This window comes from Zootoca vivipara, chromosome 16 (genome assembly GCF_963506605.1).
Source record: "Zootoca vivipara chromosome 16, rZooViv1.1, whole genome shotgun sequence".
NCBI classification, from domain to species: domain Eukaryota; kingdom Metazoa; phylum Chordata; class Lepidosauria; order Squamata; family Lacertidae; genus Zootoca; species Zootoca vivipara.
The window spans coordinates 34,514,906-34,535,870 of NC_083291.1; the positions used below are offsets into that span (position 1 = coordinate 34,514,906).

Below are 20,965 nucleotides of genomic sequence, written 5' to 3' on the forward strand. Positions count from 1 at the left end.
CCTGCATCTCCTGTTTGGTGAGTCTTCCTGCCTAGCCAGAATTCCAGGGAGAGGGCCAGAAGCCATAAATGGGCAGTTTTGTCTACTTGGAGATAGGAAAAGCCCCCAGGCCCATGTAGTCGAGCATCCTGTTGTCACATTGGCCAACCAGATGCCTAAGGCAGCAGCCATTCCCCCACTTGTGATTCTTGACAACTGGAATACAATACAGCCACAGAGGTTATGAGCCACTGATAGCCTTGGTCTCCATTAATCTGTCTGTTCCTTTAAAAAAAACAAATAAACACAGGTTTAAAGACTCAAAGGAGACGGGGGCGGGGCAGAGAGGCACAGCTCAAAAGACTTATTGAAACAACCCTTTGTCCCATTATTAAATAAATCATAAGCCCATCTGATCCCACCTGTCCTCCTGTGACCTTGCAACTCTTGGCTAACTCAGCAACATGCAGTAGAGTAGACATCTGTAATATTGCCCAAAAGGGAAGGAAAGAAAGAGAAGGCATCAGAATGGGGGGGGGGGGAAATGGGGCGGCCAAGAAGGAAAGAACAGGGCCGTCTTAAGGTCATTGGGTGCCCTGGTGCAGGGATCCGTCGGGCGCCCCCCCCCCACACTTTTTTTTAAAAAAAGGAAAACTCTTACCTGGCATGCCGGGTGACGGGAGCCTCACGGCGGCCCCCGCACCTCACAGCAGGGCTGCGCTGTGCCGGAGGCCGCCTGCCTGTCCGATGCCGCCAGATTGAGTGGGGGAGGGGGCGCCGCTGCTCCACGCGGCCTTCCTCCCTTCTCCCAGTGGAGCGGGGTGCCTGGGCAGGCCGGGCCACGCCGGGTTCCTTCCCGCCAACAGGGTGCTGCATTTCATTGGTAGAGGTGCTGCCATGTGGCGTCACCTCTACCAATGAAACGCAGCGCCGGGGTGAGGGATGACCCTGGCGCTGCAGAGGGGAACAGGGTCCTAGTGCCCCTGTTCCGCTCGCTTCCCTCCCTGCTCTCACGGTGCGGCTGGTGGAGGGAAAAGGGAGGCCGCCGCGAAGCTCCCCCACTTGCTGGGGCGCCCCTCAGCACCCCCTGATCGCCCAGGCGCCGTGGTCCATTGCGCCACTAGAGTCAATGGGCGAGCCGGGCCTGGGAAAGAACAAGAGCACAGAGAACAACTGACTGTTCCTTTAAATACACAAAAAGGTTGTCCACTGCTCGTGGGGTCACTCATCAGACTCTCAGACCCTCCAAGTGTCCCTGTTTTCCAGGGACATCCCTGACTGAGTGAAGCTACCCTGGTTTCTGATTTGAGCCCACAATGTCCTACTTTTCCTTAGGATGTCCCTATTTTCATTGGAGAAATATTGGAGGGTATGGAGTTATTCAGCCCCCAAGCCGTCAGAAGGCAATCCTGTATACTTAGGGAAGTTTTTTAAATGTTTAATTATGTTTTAATATATGTTGGAAGCTGCCCAGAATGGCTGGGGCAACCCAGTAAGATGTGTGGGGTTATAAATTATCATTATGGAATGGGACATCCCTGTTTTCATGGGACAAATGTTGGAGGGTATGGACTCTGTAAAGATCCGTATAGTTAAAACTATGGTTTTCCCAGTAGTGATGTATAGAAGTGAGAGCTGGACCACAAAGAAGGCTGATCGTCAAAGAATTGATGCTTTTGAATTATGGTGCTGGAGGAGACTCTTGAGAGTCCCATGGACTGCAAGAAGATCAAACCTATCAATTCTGAAGGAAATCAGCCCTGAGTGCTCACTGGAAGGACAGATCCTGAAGCTGAGGCTCCAATACTTTGGCCACCTCATGAGAAGAGAAGACTCTCTGGAAAAGACCCTGATGTTGGAGAAGGGGACGACAGAGGACGAGATGGTTGGACAGTGTTCTCGAAGCTACGAACAAGAGTTTGACCAAACTGCGGGAGGCAGTGCAAGACAGGAGTGCCTGGCGTGCTCTGGTCCATGGGGTCACGAAGAGTCGGACACGACTAAACGACTAAACAACAACAACAACAATGGACTCTGTGCACACACGATGCCAGAGGCAGCTTGTTGCTTTAAAGAAAGTTGGAAGTGGTTTGGGGAAAGTTTTGCTTCCCTCTTTCAAGCTGCTTTCAACTGAAGAAACTATGGTCAGCCTCCAGCCTAAACTAACAACCATGTGGATAATGATCTCGTTTCGTTTCCCGGAGATGTTTTGGTCCAAATTTAAATGGAGGCTATTAAAGATCCATTAAGCAGCAGTCATTCAACCCCACCCTGCAGTAGTTTCAGGATTTCTCATTGCCTCATGCCCTTTGTGGTTACCCAGTGTACCTTTCACATTTGTGTGGAGGCGACTGTAAGCTGAAAATTGCTAGAGAAGGCAGATCTCTCTTAAGCTAGGTTCCAAAAATATGTGTGCTCCTGCTTGTTGGACTTAACAATATGTAGAAACAAAAATTAGAAGAATCCAGTGGATTTAGATGCAGACATGGCAGCCATTTTTTCTGCCTTTAAAGCTTTGAACCTAAAGGTAAAGGTAAAGGGACCCCTGACCATTAGGTCCAGTCGTGACCGACTCTGGGGTTGCGCGCTCATCTCGCATTATTGGCCGAGGGAGCCGGCGTATAGCTTCCAGGTCATGTGGCCAGCATGACAAAGCCGCTTCTGGCAAACCAGAGCAGCACATGGAAACGCCGTTTACCTTCCCGCTGTAGCGGTTCCTATTTATCTACTTGCATTTTGACGTGCTTTCGAACTGCTAGGTTGGCAGGAGCTGGGACCAAGCAACGGGAGCTCACCCCATCACAGGGATTCGAACCGCCGACCTTCTGATCGGCAAGCCCTAGGTTCTGTGGTTTAACCACAGCGCCACCTGGGTCCCTAGACAACTGCAATAAGGTTATTCAGGGCTGCCCTAGATGACTGTTCAGAAACATCAACTGGTGTAAAACACCCTGGATGTTCTCCAAAGTCTGAACCTGAGCATCTTCCAGAACACTGGCACGCACTTTTATTAGGACTCAAAAGTTTAAACAATTAGTCAGTTAACCTAACTGGGATAAAACTTAGGTGAGTAAAAAGATTCCTCTAATTAATCAGGAAGCAGCCTTTATGTTGCCTTTCTTGGATTTATTATATATCCTTCATACTAAGGTCCCCTATATTATTGTTTAAAGCCAACCACAAATGCAAAGCCACTAATGCAAAACCAAAAACACGTTAATTAGCAATTGTCAGGTAAATAGGGGGGGGGGAAATACTTTGATTCCTTGGGATAGCTCTGTTGATAGAGGATGAAATTCTAAATCTCAGGGTTGTTGTGGGTTAGAGCCCCACGCTGGGCAAAAAATTCTTGCATTTCAGAAGGTTTGACTAGATGACTCTTGTGGTCCCTTCCAACTCTATGATTCTATGACCCTCTATTTTCCAGAGTTTAGGAAATCACTTAGTGAAATATTGAGCTTTTTGGACAGAACTGATACAGTTCTGCACTCTAATGGAGGGCCAAAATAACTCTTACAAACTCAGCCTGACAAATCCCTGTTGTACTTGTTTTAGACAACGTCCACCTGCATTTAGTAAAACGGCGGTGTCTTACAAACAGTATGTTTTCTGTAGCTTAAGGTCAGGCTTTTAATATGCTATATTGCAAAAGATCTAAATCCTGGCCCACATTCTGCTAGAGGCACTGTTTGCCAAGATGTACACAGCACATGCGTTTATTTTGTCCTCTGCTCACCTCTGGCCAAACAGGCTTTGCAGGTTTTTGAAACTATACAGAACCTATTCAACAAGGGCAGAAGTAGAATCATTGAGCAATGCTTCCTCTTTCAAACTACCTTGAAATCTCTGTGAAACATGCATATGTGCACTGGGGGGGGGAGCTATCTCTAGGAGCAAGCACATTTCAGAGGCTGAAAGCATGCAAGGAAGGGACGCATAGCAATCCAGCGCCTCTTTAATACTCAGAATGCAAATAATACATTTTGTGCTACCAAAGTTCTGATACACTCACTATTCTTTCCAATCTCTTGAGGAAATGGGATCATTCTTAATGAAATGGTTAAATGACCTCTCTCTTGTACAAGAACAGCCAGCTTTTCCATTTCAGTCACACACTGTGCTTTCTTCAAGCGTTTGGAAACCTCGGGGAGCACTTCATTTTGTTGTATCTTACTAAAGCAACATGCCCCTCTTTTATTCAGGGCTTAATCTCTCAGTTTCTTTTTTAATCTGGACCCCAGGGGACAAGTGAAGTCTTTCTCTTATCCCTCCCCTTTAAATAGGCCCCCTCTGGGATATGCTGTGCATTCCTGCCTCAAGCTTTTCCTCCGTTGTACTGACTGCAGCAAACTGAATTTTGGCAAACCAGACATAACCTTCGGGGAAAACGGGAAGCAGAGAGACTGAAATCGACAGATTCCGATTTACAGTACATATTGGCAGCATCAATTAGTTTCAACTTAATCAGGATTTCCAGATGAGGAAGCGTCCTACCCTGTGCTTTCCTAGCAAAATGAATGCTCCTTCTCCTTCTATATCTGCAGGTAGAAGATAGTTACAGGGAACCAGGCACAGGGCCTTCTTGGTGGTGGCACCTGCCCTGTGGAACACCCTCCCATTAGATGTCAAGGAAATAAACAAGCTGCCCTTGTATACATAGAATAATAGAATCATAGAGTTGGAAGAGACCACAAGGGCCACCCAGTCCAACCCCCTGCCAAGCAGGAAACACCATCAAAGCATTCCTGACAGGTGGCTGTCAAGCCTCTGCTTAAAGACCTCCAAAGAAGGAGACTCCACCACACTCCTTGGCAGCAAATTTCACTGCCGAACAGCTCTTACTGTCAGGAAGTTCTTCCTAATGTTTAGGTGGAAAGAACTTCCTGACAGTAAGAGCTGTTCGACAGTGGAATTTGCTGCCAAGGAGTGTGGTGGAGTACATACAGGGACAGCTGTATAATAAACACATCAGCTGAAGGCATTAATACTGTTCTGTATCTGCAGAAAGTTCCTGTGCATGCCCATTTTCTGGTTTTGCTTGCATCCGAGGCAGGGATGGGGAGCCTGCGGTCCTCCAGCTGATGTTAGACTCTTACTCCCATCAGCCCCAGCCACTACAGCCAAAAGTCAGGGATGATGGGAGTTGCAGGCCGACTTTATAGGGAGGGCTACCTGAAAGACCTACATTGGTTCCCAGTACATTTCCAAGCACAATTCAAAGTGTTGGTGCTGACCTTTAAAGCCCTAAACGGCCTCAGCCCAATATATCCGAAGGAGTGTCTCCACCTCCATCATTCAGCCCGGACACTGAGGTCCAGCGCTAAGGGCCATCTGGGGTTCGCTCACTGCGAGAAGTGAGGTTACAACGAACCAGGCACAGGGCCTTATTGGTGGCGGTGCCTGCCCTGTGGAACGCCCTCCCGTCAGATGTCAAGGAAATAAGCAACTATCTGACTTTTAGAAGACATTTGAAGGCAGCCCTGTTTAGGGAAGTTTTTAAATGTCTGATGTTTTATCGTGTTTTTAATACTCTGTTGGGAGCTGCCCAGAGTGGCTGGAGAAACCCAGCCAGATGGGTGGGGTATAAATAAGAAGTTGTTGTTGTTGTTGTTGTTGTTGTTGTTGTTGTTATCATCACCATCATCACCACCATCATCATCATCTAAAGCTTTCTTTGTTGCCTGGTACCCTCTTCTGACTGTGCTTACTGCTTCATCCTCCCATGTTACCGTAGTAATAGTCCTCTCCAGTGCGCACACACATAACAGCATCTCTGAGATGTAAATATGGGGGGGGGGTCTTTTCCAGAACTGTAGGAGGCTTCCTTCTTTCTCCTCTGGCGATGGCACCCCCTTGCACCCACTCTGTAGCCCTCTCTGTCTCTCTTCCAGGTGGGACGCCGGCAGGGGGCTCAGTGTGGGAATCCCGAAGGCTGGTATGGCTGACTGCATGGTGTCTCCCTCTCCACCCCCCCTTGCAGCATGTGCCCCTGGGCCAGCTACCAAACTGCTACCCACCCACTTCCACCCCTTCAAGAAATCCCTCAAAACTCACCGGTTCCTTTTGCTCTTCCGCAGGTCTGCGGCCCAGGAAGCTCTGGGCACACCTCACTTCCTGTCATTGGGGGACCCTGTAGAACCCTCTGGCCTCCCCAGCTTCTCCTAACCCAGTGATGGGCAACCTTTTGAGCTTGGTGTGTCAAAATTCGCCAAAAAACTGAGCATAACTCGGGTGGTGTGTCACTTCGAGAGAGAAAAAAACATAATTTCGCGATATTTATAGTTTAAATAACAAAAATGTATAATTGTAATATATATCTGTATTTAATAAACCAAAAACTAATTATTTAACCTAACCAAACCAAACCAAACCAAACCAAAAAAAACCATTATTTATCACAAAGTGCCCAGAGTTGTTGAGCTTTTTGGGGGGAGCTGCTGACCAAAGTTTTGGAGGTTTTTTGGGGGTGCAAAAGTTGCTTTGCTTTTGGGGGGGATGCCCCAAAGCTGCTGCACTTTTTGGGGGGGAAGAGAAAAGAAATAAATGGCGAATAACACCTTTGCTGGAACTAACACGCAGCACCGACATAGTCTGCCAAAGCGCCAAAAAACCCAGCACAGAACGGGTTAAAAAACGAACGTTGTTACACCTAATCATAGTCTGCCAAAGTGCCAGAAAAAAAGCAGCACAGAAAGGGTTAAAAACCAATCTCTGGCTACCAGCAACAACAACAACAACAACTAAAAAGGATCGGGTTTTAACAGCGGAGACAAGCTGTAGGAGGAGCGGGAGAACAAATGGGGGGGGACAACAAACACAGCGTGAATGGGCCGATAGGGCGCGTGCCAGCAGTGAGGGCTCTGCGTGTCACGTGACACGCGTGTCGTAGGTTCGCCATCACTGTCCTAACCCATCAGTAGCTTAAGATGCACCCTGGCCCCTCCAGACAGACTGACCCTCTTTTCTTCTGTGCTTGTGCTGCAGGCCACATTGACGTGTCCGAGATCCAGCAAACCTTCCACAGCCTGGGCGTTTACATCTCCCTGCAGCAAGCGGAGAAAATTTTGCACAGGTGAGGCTGCCCCACGACCTTTGCTTTGAATTCCCACCTCCCTGAGCCCCCCCCCCAGTCCCGGTGTGCCCTCGCCCACACTGGCTCCCCCCTCCGCCCTTCAGACTCGCTCTACTCTGTTTTGTGTCTGTTGCAGCATAGACAAGGATGGCACCATGACCATTGATTGGCACGAGTGGCGTGACCACTTCCTCCTCAATCCGTTGGAGAACATGGAGGAGATCGTATACTACTGGAAGCACTCGACGGTAAAGCAGATTCCTACTCCTCTCCAGACCTGAGGTTGTTCTGTTCTCCACCCTGATTCCTTGATTCTCAACATGGAGAAAATAGGTGACAGTGGTGCCTCGCTAGATGAATGCCCTGCTAGATGAAATTTTCGCCGGACGAATGGGTTTTGCGATCGGACGTTGCCTCGCAAGACGAATTCGTTTTGTGAAAAATTCGTCTAGCGAATCGCGGTTTCCCATAGGAACGCATTGAAATTCAATTAATGCGTTCCTATGGGCAAAATAATTTCAAAATAATAATTTCAATGCCTTCCTATGGGATTCGCAAGACTAATTTTTCCCAAAACGAATTGACTCACAGAACGAATTAAATTCGTCTAGCGAGGCACCACTGTATATGAATGGAGAATAGTTCGTATTCAGTTTGGATTTCATTGGACTGAGTGATGGGCCTCACAAAATATTTTTAATATGCAGCCCTCTAGGAGAGAATATTCATACATTCCAGGTAGGGGCTTTAGTGGGGGTTTTTTAAATGGGTTTTCTCAGCTGGGAAGGCAAATAAAGAAATAGACCTTACAATCTCTGATAACTTGTCCCCAAGTTGCTGCTGTTGTATTAGATCAGGGGTCGGCAACCTAAGGCCCGTGGGGGTCGTTTAACCGGCCCATGGACCCCCGCTGCCCGCTCGGGGACCCCCGCTGCCTGCTTGGTCGGCTCCCGTGCGCCGCACTAAACCAGCGCAGAGCAGAGCGGGGACCGCCTTCCACGACGTCGGCCGGCTTCCCATTTGCTGCAGGAAGCTCCTGCAGCCCATGGGAAGCTGTGCACGCCTCCTCCGTGCTGGAAGGAATGCCGGAAATAGCATTTGCACATGCGTGTGTGCACACTCCGGCCCACTGCGGTGTCTGCGGGACTGTGAAGCGGCCCAAGCCACAAAAACTTTGCCGACTCCTGTATTAGATAATGAGGTCTATTACCGTAACTACAGTGGTACCTCGGTTTAAGTACACAATTCGTTCCGGAAGTCTGTACTTAACCCGAAGCGTACTTAACCTGAAGCGAACTTTCCCATTGAAAGTAATGGAAAGTGGATTAATCCATTCCAGACGGTCCATGGAGTACTTAAACTGAAAGTACTCAAACACAAGTGTACTGAATAATCCAGTCATGAGTGAAATGTTTTGGGTGACAAATACTGAAGTTTCTAAACAAAGAAAAATAATTTTCTGTCTGGAGTTAGCCATTTCCAGGAACTGTTGAGACCAAATCCCTCAGTGTCAAACACCCTAATAAATTTTAATATACAGTGGTACCTTGGTTTAAGTACACAATTGTTTCCGGAAGTCTGTACTTAACCCGAAGCGTATTTAACCTGAAGCGAACTTTCCCATTGAAAGTAATGGAAAGTGGATTAATCCGTTCCAGACGGTCCGCGGAGTACTTAAACTGAAGCGTACTTAACCTGAAGCGAACTTTCCCATTGAAAGTAATGGAAGGTGGATAAATCTGTTCCAGACGGGTCCGCGGAGTACTCAACCTGAAGCATACTTAACCCGAAGTATGAGTGTAATTGGTTCTGGAAGTCCGTACTTAACCTGAAGCGTACTTAACCTGAAGCGAACTTTCCCATTGAAAGTAATGGAAAGTGGCTTAAACAGTTCCAGATGGGTCCACGGAGTACTTAAACTGAAAGTACTCAAACCGAGGCGTACTTAAACCGAGGTATGACTGTATTTGTATTGCCACCCAGGGCTTTTTTCAGGGAGCCAGCTCCCAATCCATCCAAATTCCTCCACCCAGAAAACAGACACAGAGAGGGTCTGCCGGAAAGCTCAGGAGAGGTGCTGGAGTGTTCAACCTGGGGGGGAAAGCCCTGTTGCTACCCGTTCCCACCTGGGCAAAGTTGCAGAGAAATGACATCAAGCTAAGATTCCCGGCAGCATCCCATAGGTTAATCAGTCAAGTGTTTCATAGGGTTGGTTGACCAATAAACAAAGCACAAAGTATAAAACACAAATCACAGTCTCAGTGGAACCAGTTACAGGTAGGTAGCCGTGTTGGTCTGAGTCGAAACAAAATAAAAAAATTCCTTCAGTAGCACCTTAAAGACCAACTAAGTTTTTATTTTGGTATGAGCTTTCGTGTGCATGCACACTTCATCAGATACACTGAAACAGAAGCCACCAGACCCTTATGTATATTCAGGGGGTGGGGGGTGGGGGTGATGGGAATGGGTGATGGGCTGATAGGAGTGGTAAACCTGTTGATGACTGTTAACGACTGTTAATGACTGCAATTGGTCTTGCGGGGGGGGGGAGCAAGGGCTGAGGTGTTAAGGAAAGCTTGATCATGTATAATGAGATAAGAATCCTATGTCTTTGTTCATTCCAGGTGGCTCCATGGTTTTAAGCTTGCTAATGAGTTGCAATTCAGCAACTTCTCTTTCCAGTCTGTTTCTGAAATTGTTCTGTAATAAAACAGCTGCTTTGAGATCTTGTATAGAATGTCCTGGGAGATTGAAGTGTTCTCCTACTGGTTTCTCTGTCTTGTGGTTCCTGATGTCAGATTTACGTCCATTTATCCTTTGGCGTAGGATTTGGCCTGTTTGTCCAATATAGAGAGCTGAAGGGCACTGTTGGCATTTGATGGCATACACAATGTTAGAAGATGAGCAATTAAATAGTCCTGAGATGGTATGTTGGATGTTGTTGGGGCCAGTAATGGTGTTGTCCGGTTGTATGTTCAGTGGAACCAGTTACTATTAACACTGACAAGCCAAGAACTAATTATCATAGCAGGTCTGAGAGATGTGGCAACATTTAGCCACATGTTTGGTAATATATTTATTAGCTCCCTTGAGGAAAAGACTCAAAAAGGTCTCTAGGGGTCAGCTAGGAAACCTCCTCATAAGAAGATAATTACGTGTTCGCTAACATCTAGCCAGGAGCACTGGGAATCCAGGTCCACAGTTATCTGTGGAAGAAAGGGGCAGGAACCAGGACTAGTAGGGTGGACAGGGATCTCCTTTGCTCCTTGCAGGTGTTGACGTGGTGTGCAGGATTGGGCCCATAGTCAGGACTCCTGGCTTCGTTCCGGTAAACATTTTGATAGGAGAGGTGGTTCTCTTGAGTATCGCTGCAGAGTCACTAGATCCAGGGGCGGAGGAAGGGCAGTGCGGAGGGTGTGGGCCGCCCCCGGGTGTCACCACTGAGGGGGGGGTTTAAAATGCTGGGCGGCGCTCACTGCAGGGTCTGCAGCACGCCTGAGCCACATGTCTCTCCTGGGAGAGATGCGGTGGCTTGGGCATGTGCAGGCTCCGCGCTGCCCAAACGCCCGCTGCCTCCCCCCCAGCTGTAGGCATAGCTGCCAAGTACCCCGTTTTCCCCGGGAAACCCCTGTTTTTACTTACCTTTTCCCGGTGGTCCCCCGTATCACTTCGTCTCCCGTTTTTCTCCGTTATTTTCTCCTGCCGGCAGCCATTTTTTTCTTTCTAATTTGCCCTTCTATGGGCACAAAAAATGGCCGTCGGCGGCTTCAAAATTTGCATCTATGCATGCCCGGAAGTGCATAGACGCGACTTCCGGTGTCGGCGGTGGCCATTTTTGGTGCCCATCGATGGGCATAGCGACACCGGAAGTTGCATCGACGCACTTCCTGACATGCGTAGAAGCGACTTTCGAAGCCGGCGGCGGCCATTTTTGGTGCCCATAGAAGGGCAAAGCGACACCGGAAGTTACGTCGATGCAACTTCCAGTGTCACAGAGTTGCCGGTCCTGGATTCAGCAGTCCGGGACTTGGAAAGTAAGGCTGTAGGGCAGCTGAGTGGGAGGAGGCAGGCAGACTCCAGAGGCCCCACAGTGCACCCCGCCCCTATAGGCGGCTTGCCCCGCCTCTGGGCACACCACCACAGGCACCCAAGCGGTTTCCTCCACCGCTGACTGCATCCTCTGTTGCTTTCCAAAAGGATCCCCAGGTCTCAGAACAATCTGGAGCAGCACGTTATGGTCTGTTCAGTCAGAAGTGGTGGTGGGAAAACACACTGAGGTTTTATTACATTCAATCAGTAAGTTTATCAAACTTGTGAAATACAAAATAAACTGATGGCCCCCTGGATGTTGTGGGACTAAAACTCCCTTCGGACCAGACCACTGGGCATGCTGGCTAGTGCTGATGGGATCTGGTTCCTCACCCTGGTGTTAAGAGAACAGATTACCCTCCCTGGATTTTTGTATAGCTTGATGATATGAGCGCTGATGGCCAGTTGATCTCGTCAGAGCCTAGAGCAGGGGTAGGCAACCTAAGGCCCATGGGCCGGATGTGGCCCAATCGTCTTCTCAATCCGGCCCTGGAATCAGCATGTTTTTACATGAGTAGAATGTGTCCTTTTACTTAAAATGTATCTCTGGGTTATTTGTGGGGCCTGCCTGGTGTTTTTACATGAGTAGAACGTGTGATTTTACTTAAAATGCATCTCTGGGTTATTTATGGGGCACAGGAATTCGTTCATCCCCCCCCCCAAAAAAAATAGTCTGGCCCAGCACAAGCACTGAGGGACGGTGGAATTTTGGGAGGTTAGATGGTTACAATGGAATGGTCTCGGTGGTGGGGCGCACATTTTTATTCTTACTTATTTATAATGATTACTTTGTCAAAATAAAATTAAAACATAAATAGGCATTCATTCTGCACCATCTGCAGCCTCCAGACCAGGGAGCTGCAGCGTGCGACCCATGGGCCAGATGCGGCCCATGAAAACCATTTTACTGGCCCACAACCCACCCACCTTCGCCGTTGCGCTCCTGGAGGTCGCGCCGTCCAGGAACGCGACGGAGAAGGTGGAGAGACGTCGCAGGAGCGCGACGGCGAAGTCCCGGCCTCGCGGAGGGGTTGAGAGAAGCGAAGCCGGGCCTTCGCGGTCGCGCCCCTGCGGGGTGGAGACAGACGTCGGCACAGGGTCAAGAGAAGCAGCCGACGACGAGCCACCCCGCGAGCCACCGCGAGCCACCCCGGCCAGTCCTGGCGCCTGGTGGTGGCGGCGGCTGCTCTGAGAAGGAGGAAGGTCGCCCGCCGGCACCGCGGAGCGAGAGAGACGGAGAGCCGCCGCCGCGGCGCAGTGAAACGACTCAACAAGCCTCTCGCCGCTTGCCAAGCAGGGGAGAGGCTGTGTCATGCAGGGGCTGCGGGAGCTGCAGCAGGGGTCTCCACCTGCCTCCTCCTCTGCAGCCGCTGTTGCTGCTGCTGCTGGGAGCCCTTTTCTACCCGCGAGGTAAGACCGGAGCGCTTCCATGGCCTCGGAAACCTCGGGTTACTTACTTCCGGGTTTCGATCGTTCGTAAACCGAAAGTTCGTAACCCGAGGTGTTCGTAAACCGAGGTACCACTGTACTCCCAGAGTATCAATCTGCTACTTTAGGGGCAGGAACATCCTCGCCAGAAGCAAATACCAGGCTTATACTGTCTGTCTTGTACTTCATTCCGCTCTGGTCAGACCTCACCTGGAGTACTGTGTCCAGTTCTGGGCACCACAGTTCAAGAAGGATACTGACAAGCTGGAACGTGTCCAGAGGAAGGCAACCAAAATGGTCAAAGGCCTGGAAACAATGCCTTATGAGGAGCGGCTTAGGGAGCTGGGTATGTTTAGCCTAGAGAAGAGAAGGTTAAGGGGTGATATGATAGCCATGTTCAAATATATAAAAGGATGTCATATAGAGGAGGGAGAAAGGTTGTTTTCTGCTGCTCCAGAGAAGCGGACATGGAGCAATGGATTCAAACTTCAAGAAAGAAGATTCCACCTAAACATTAGGAAGAACTTCCTGACAGTAAGAGCTGTTCGGCAGTGGAATTTGCTACCAAGGAGTGTGGTGGAGTCTCCTTCTTTGGAGGTCTTTAAGCAGAGGCTTGACAGGCATATGTCAAGAATGCTTTGATGGTGTTTCCTGCTCGGCAGGGGGTTGGACTGGATGGCCCTTGTGGTCTCTTCCAACTCTACAATTCTATGATTCTATGATTCATGCTTTTTCACGCTCAATATCGTGAATAAAAAGACCTCATTAAAATGCAGCAAACCTGTAGGAGACCATCCTCATGAGAAAGTTGCCATTGAGAAAAGGCTGCTCCTAGAATCGCCTGCCCCTCAAGGAAGCAGGGAGCGTGAAGCATAGCCAGTAAGCCAAGGGTTTCCAGGGAACAGCAAGGAAGCTTCCTGTGATGTCCCCCCCCCCCCGATCTCCCTTTCTACCCTTCCTGAACTCTACGGGAGGCGGGAGGAAATAGGAAGGGAAATAGTTCAGATCTCTGGACTGGGCGCTGGCCAAGGCCCTCTTTCTTCACTGTCCTGTTCCAGCCACACTAATCTCATCAGCCGATCGGAACAGGGCAGATTAAAGTTTATATTTAAACACAATGTGTGTCTCTCCCCTCCCTGTTTGCCAGACTTTGCCCATAGTTTCAGCTGGAAGGCCAGGGGAGACAGGGCTTGGACAGTTTCAAGGTTCCCTAGGCACAATCTTCACCTCAAACTCTTTGCTCTCCAGCATGTCCTGTTGAGCTCAGATCTGACCATTCCACTCGCATCCCTTTCTCCCCTGCTGCACTTCAAGAGAGTGATGGAGATGGCGGCTGGCGCAACTCCAGGCATAGCTGCCAAGTTATCCCTTTTTTTAAGGGATTTTCCCTTATGCTGAATAGGCTTCCTCACGAGAAAAGGGAAAACTTGGCAGCTATGACTCCAGGTGTTGAGTGCCCGGCACCGAGAGAGGACTGGGGAAGATCTCTTGCCCATGATCCCTTTAGATGAGCAGGAAGTGTGCAAGAGCACAGCAGCCCTGGGGCAGCTTCCATTCACTTCAATATGGTGGATGTCGGAATATTTCCCCACGATTATGCACCAGGCTCCCTGGGTGGGGTCTATGCGTGTGCTGTTTGGCCTTTCTGCCTTGGGCCCCAAAATGTCTCGGGTCAGCCCACAGGAACCAACTCCTAGGGGACAAGGTCCCTTCAGCCCCCACCCCACCCCATAAAAGATTTGAGGGGGCCCGGCCCTCCCAAAGTTGGCAAGCATTGCCATTCAAATGGTGTTTGTGAGCCATATCTTGTGGTTGATTATGCAAGGCGGAGCTGACCTGGGCCTCCCCCCCCCCATATTTTATTCAGGTGGCACCCCTTCCCCGAGTTCCATTTCTTTCTGACTCCCCTCTTGACATTGGGGGCCAGCCCTCTGCGTGTCTGTAATCCGTAGGTGCAGATGGGATTGGCTCTTGCACCTATGCCCCTCCCCCTGATTATCCCTCCAATCCCATTAGGAGATTGCAGGAGGGTTTATTGTGTGCCCTCCTTGTGGTGCCCTGCACTTTTCTGCGCATTCCCAGCATGGAAGACCTGTCTCCCGTCAGGAAGGGCCCCGATGCCCAGAGGACCTCGGGGATCCATGGGAATTCAAGGCTGCTGTCCCTGGCTGAGCTGTGGGAAAGTGACTACAGGCGCCCCAAAGGCTTCGAGTCCATCCTGGGGGAGCATGAGATGGTAGGGATAAGTCTCCGCTGCTGGGACTTTCTATTCTAACTCTCCTAACCCACAGGCTGCCTTGGGGTACCAAGGCATCTCTCCAGAATCCCTGGCAATGAGTAGACCCACTGGCATTAATGAATGTGATTAAATTGGATCCCTTGATTTCAACAGGTCTACTCTATTGGATCCAGGCTCCCTGTTTCCTCCCCGCCCCCTCCCTTTACCTCTCTAAGCCAGTATGCTCAAGTTTGCGTCGCTCAGGACCAAACCAGGAGATGCCTTGTTTCCTTGCTTCCTGTGGCAGCCGTGCGCAGGTGCTTATGCTGGCGATAGGCACCCTCTGGGTGATGTTGGCCTCCCACTCCTGCCAGCCCCAGCCAACACGGTCAGCGGTCAAGGGTGATGGGAGATGACCCCCCCTGGGCTACCCCTGCTGCACAGAACCTGTCGCTCAGTGTGCAGAATGAGGCTTGTGGTGCACCGCTTTTGTAGGAAAGAGTAACATCATTTGAGGGTGTGTCTCGACCCGTTCAGTTCAGCAGGTCTTCCCCAATGTCTCTGAAAAGAACACAGGGGGGGCTGTTGCCCATCACCACCTCCTTCATTCTTCTGTCCCCAACAATCACAGTGCTATCAGATTTATCTGTGTAAAACCTTCCTGCAATTACAGTGGTGCCTCGCTAGACGAAATTAATTCGTTCCATGGGTCTTTTCTTATAGTGAAAAATTCGTCTAGCGAATCCCATAGGAATGCATTGCATTTTTTAAAAAAATTTTTTTGCCCATAGGAACGCATTAATTGAATTTCAATGCATTCCTATGGGAAACCGCGATTCTCTAGACGAATTTTTCATAAAACGCATTCGTCTAGCGAGGCAAGCTCCGCTCGAAAAATCATTTTGTTAAGCGGAAATTTCGTTAAGCAGGGCATTCGTTAAGCGAGGCACCACTGTAGTTTGGACAGATTTGTGTGTTACATCTGTCTCCTATCCTACCCCGCACCCCACTCACACAGAGCTCACAGCAGCATGCAAGCCTCTTCCCACCACACCTGTTTTATCCCCACAACTCTGAGTTAGGTTAGAGCAGGCATCCCCAAACTGTGGCCCTCCAGATGTTTTGGCCTACAACTCCCATGATCCCTAGCCAACAGGACCAGTGGTCGGGGAAGATGGGAATTGTAGTCCAAAACATCTATATGGAGGGCCGAAGTTTGAGGATGCCTGGGTTAGAGTGAGATGTTCCAGCTACCCTACAGCCTTGCAGTGAGCTTCATGGTTGTGTGAAGATTTGAGCCTAGGTCTCCCTGGTTCCTAGACAAACGCTCTAGACAACGCTAGCTAAAATATTTCCTTGTGTCCTATAACCCAGCCACACTCTCAGTGAAATATTATTTCTTTAATAATAATAAAAATTCTACAAATTTGCCATCTCACTATAGAAGTGTCACCCCTTCCCAGGGCCGGATTTAGGTTTGATGAGGCCCTAAGCTACTGAAGGTAATGTCCAGCTGTCCAGCTGTTCTTTGTCAACAACAAATTGTCACTGTTTTTTTGTGTTGAATATAAGCTACGTATATGGTAATTTATGGACCTAATAGGTATCTAAAGCCATTTGCACATAACAAATAGGAGCCTACACAACACAAAATACAGTTGCTGTGTGTAGGTTTTATTTGTTTTTTATCTTATGTTTTGGAAATGTACATCCAGGTATTTGTTTTTTGTTTTTTAAAAAATTGGGACCCCCCCAAGAGAGTGGGGCCCTAAACTATAGCTTGTTAGCTTATACATAAATCTGGCACTGCTCTTTCCTTTTGAGAATGTTGTGCATGTGTGTGTTGTGTTGCTTCTGCTGAACTTGCACAGACTTGTTTACCCCACTTCTCTCCTATAATAATCACTTCATATTCTCGTGTGTGTGTGTGTGTGTGTGTGTGTGTGTATGAATATATATCTATTTAAACCCATCATCCCGAGAAGAGGAGAAATGTATGTAAAGGAAGCTGTAACTGTCGGAGTGTGTTAATGCAAGCATAGCCAAGGTGTGGGTTCTCTCTAGCCAAAACAGCCCAGAGAATATTTACCAAGTGAGGAGATCCAAGGACATTGTTGCTCTGACGACATTAATATCGGCTGTGCCTTTTGCCGCTACAGTAAGCTCTCTGCAAACTGATCTTTTTTTGCATGTGTCTGATCTTCTGCTTAGTCTTATTAAATCATGTGAGTCCTTGAGCATAGAAATGTTTTCAGTATTAAACTCCTGCTGCCCTTGAACAGGATCTGCTGTAGGTCATTAGCTGGTTGCTGTAGCAAAGGCTTCTGTGATCTGCTGTGATTTACACTCCCTGCTTTGGCATGGGCTGTGGCAGGTCCATTGGCAGAATTCTTGGAAAGGAGGCAGGGCAGCATTCCACAGCAACAGTATGGAATAGGAGAGTATTGTAAAAGGTGGCACTGTGGGTTAAACCACAGAGCCTAGGGCTTGCCGATCAGAAGGTCGGCGGTTTGAATTCTTGCGACGGTTTGAACCTAGCAGTTCGAAAGCACGTCAAAGTGCAAGTAGATAAATAGGTACCTCTACAGTGGGAAGGTAAACAGCGTTTCCGTGTGCTGCTCTGGTTCTCCAGAAGCGGCTTTGTCATGCTGGCCACATGACCTGGAAGCTGTACACCGGCTCCTTTGGCTAATAACGCGAGATGAGCGCCGCAACCGCAGAGTCGGTCACGACTGGACCTAATGGTCAGGGGTCCCTTTACCTTTTATAAAAGTTAAAGGACTCCTGATCCAAGCCCTGAACAACTCTGGGGTTGCGGCGCTCATCTCGCTTTACCGGCCAAGGGAGCCGACGTTTTCTGGGTCATGTGGCCAGCATGATGAAGCCACTTCTGCCGAAACCAGAACAGCGCACGGAAACACCGTTTACCTTCCCGCCGGAGCAGTACCTATTTATCTACTTGCACTTTGATGTGCTTTCAAACTGCTAGGTTGGCAGGAGCTGGGACGGAGCAACGGGAGCTCACCCGTCATGGGGATTTGAACCGCCAACCTTCCGATCGGCAAGCCCTAGGCTCAGTGGTTTACACCATTATAAGTCAATCCAAACGAGTGAAAGCCCTAAATATAAGGTTGAATACGATTGCAGTACAATCCTATCCATGTTTGCTCTGAGCAAGTCCTCCTGTGATCAGCAGGGCGTGCTCCATTGATTTGTAGGACTGCAGCTTCAAAGTGATTTAATTTAATTAAATAATTTTAAGGAAAACAAAGTCTCGGGAGCATCTCAGTCATTCCCAGTGTCTTTGTGTTCTTTGGCTAGAATGTTGGAAGCTTGAAGCACGTTTCTTTCTTGCTGCACAACCGATAGGCGGTAGCATTTGCTAACTGACACCATGTAGTTATTTGAAAGTTGAGAGGTTATGAGATGGCATATATTACATTTGCCCGAGGCAAAATAAGCAAGGCAGTCCAACGAATACTTGAGAAGTACTCGGATTTCAATGCTCAGTAGAAAACACCCATTAAACAAAATTCCACCTTGAAATTTTGAATCTAAAAAGTGGTGGAAATTGACGTTTTGGAGCATTTAGAATGTTCGTAAATCCAGACCTGGGACTCAGCTATACAGTGGCAAATAAAACGTTTTAAGTGTGTTGTAAAGTGCATTACACAAATGAGACACTAGATGGTGATGGTGAGCTATGGCAAATTCAATATATTTTCCAAAGCATTTTTTTAAAAAAAAAAAAATTCCACAATTTTTTTTATGTGTCTAGATTCCACCCTGGAGGTGTTTCTTTAATAACAGGTGCTTCTCAGTCAAATGTAGGCAGAGTTGCTTGTCTTTTCTTTAGCTTTTTCCTCTTCCGACTGCGTTCCTCTGCAGGTCCTTGACATTGGTGAGTGCCTCACCGTCCCAGATGAGTTTTCCGAGAAAGAGAAGAAGACAGGGATGTGGTGGAAACAGCTCATTGCTGGAGCCATGGCTGGTGCTGTCTCCAGGACTGGAACTGCCCCATTGGACCGACTGAAAGTCTTCATGCAGGCAATGAGCTGCTAAGAATTACGGGGTGGGGTGGGGTGGGGTCAGTATTTCTTTTTTTAAAAAATAAAATTTTATTGATTTTACATAGTAAAGAAAAACATACATAACATATTATCCCCCTTCTTCTACCCCCCCCCTCCACGAGCCACCTCCTGCCACGAGAGAATCCCATGAAAAGTGGGCAGTCGAAGGTGGTCCATTTTATAATTGGGTTTGTCCTCCCCCTCCCTCCCTCCCCCCAGAACCTCCCCCTGCCACCAAGAGGCTGTAGGATGACAAGGAGAGATGCAGGCGAGTGTCCACCCAACCAACTATCCAAACATACATAATTGATAAACAAAATAATACACACTAAAGACTAACACACATTAAACACGAACACCAAAAATCATATACCTTATCATTTTTCCTAAACATTAACTCATGGGCTTCCGCCCGTATTGATTTTCATTTTCCAAATCACCTTTAACGGTTTTTCATTCTGCATTGGGACCTAGAATGGTGGCATCAGTTCATGTGGTGTGGGGCAATGACAAACTGAAATGGGCCTCTGTTGTGACCCAGAATGCCATGCTGAGGATGTTACGACCAATTTTGCACATGAAGACTGTAAAAGGAGAAAAAGGGCTGCCCCATACAATAGAGCAGGCATGTCCAACAGGTAGATCCTGATCTACCAGTAGATCACTGCACACCTGCGGTAGATCACTGGTAGATCATTGGCTCCCCCAAAGAAGCTGAACAACTGTGGCTCCCCTAAAAAAAGCTCAACATTTTACCTCCTCCCTGAAAAAAGACTCAACAACGACCTGAACCCCCCCAAAAGGGGGTAGATCACTGCCAATTTTTAACTCTGTGAGTAGATCGCAGTCTCTTGGGAGTTGGCCAACCCAGCAATAGAGATACTCAAAGGGCAGGAGCCAACAGGTTCGGGGGTCTTTCATTTACCTACCTGATTCCTGAAATATGGCAGGGGAAACGGCTGTGTAGAATCAGCCTTCTCATTGGGTTTACTCATCTTGGAATTCCACCATGTCCAAAGACAGCACTCTGATGAGCGCAAGCGATGCTGTTACCTGCAGGCTCAACTACAGCAGAGCTGGCCATTTGCGTGTGAGTTCAAAACTTCCTGTGCCTCTTAGTTTCTGCCCTTGGCATTAAACTCCAAGCGGTTTTGAAAGACCGGCCTTGGAATTGTTGGGAAAATACCAAGCTCTTCGCCTGCAGCATTTGAAGATAGCAAATGGGAGGAGAGACTGGATGTTCAGGGAGGTGCATGCGAGACTACAGAATTTATTTCTTCTCGGAAGGTGGCTTACTTTCTGACTAGGGTTAAACCTTACCTACTCCCCTCGGCAAACCTTAACATTTAGGGAAACAGTGACCCAGGTGGCACTGTGGGTTAAACCACGGAGTCTAGGCCCAGCACCGCGTCTTCAGCCCCTACACCAAGTCCCCATATGATGTGTCTTGTGTGCAACACATCATGAAAGTCTTTGAAAGATTAGTGTTGGCCTAGGGACCCAGGTGGCGCTGTGGGTTAAACCACAGAGCCTAGTGCTTGCTGATCAGAAGGTCGGCGGTTCAAATCCCCGCAACGGGGTGAGCTCCTGCTGCTCAGTCCCAGCTCCTGCCCACCTAGCAGTTCGAAAGCACATCAAAGTGCAAGTAGATAAATAGGGACCGCTCCGGCGGGAAGGTAAACGGTGTTTCCGTGTGCTGCTCTGGTTTGCCAGAAGCGGCTTTGTCATGCTGGCCACATGACCCGGAAGCTGTCTGCGGACAAACGCTGGCTCCCTCGGCCTATAGAGCGAGATGAGCGCCGCAACCCCACAGCCGGACACGACTGGACCTGATGGTCAGGGCCCTTTAGCCGTGTTGGTCTGACGTAGTTGAAACAAAAAAATTAAAAACTCCTTCCAGTAGCACCTTAGAGACCAACTAAGTTTGTCATAGGTATGACTCTGGTGACTTCCGTTTCAGTGTATCTGAAGAAGTGTGCATGCCCACGAAAGCTCATACCTATGACAAACTTAGTTGGTCTCTAAGGTGCTACTGGAAGGAATTTTTTTATTCGTTTATTTAGTTATTGCACTCATTTCCCAAGCTTTTCTCCAAGCTCTTCCAGGTCC

The 20,965-nt window shown here is 48.6% G+C and overlaps 1 protein-coding gene across 1 annotated transcript in view; it reads left to right on the forward strand.

Moving 5' to 3' along the window:
- Nucleotides 1-20,965, forward strand: part of SLC25A23 (solute carrier family 25 member 23) — a 56,917-nt gene that overhangs the window by 26,803 nt on the left and 9,149 nt on the right. Inside the window, exons 3-5 of the mRNA XM_035140814.2 lie at nucleotides 6,964-7,051; nucleotides 7,188-7,299; nucleotides 18,675-18,833. Of these exons, the coding sequence (XP_034996705.1) occupies nucleotides 6,964-7,051; nucleotides 7,188-7,299; nucleotides 18,675-18,833 (359 nt within the window). The remainder of the gene's footprint in view (nucleotides 1-6,963; nucleotides 7,052-7,187; nucleotides 7,300-18,674; nucleotides 18,834-20,965) is intronic.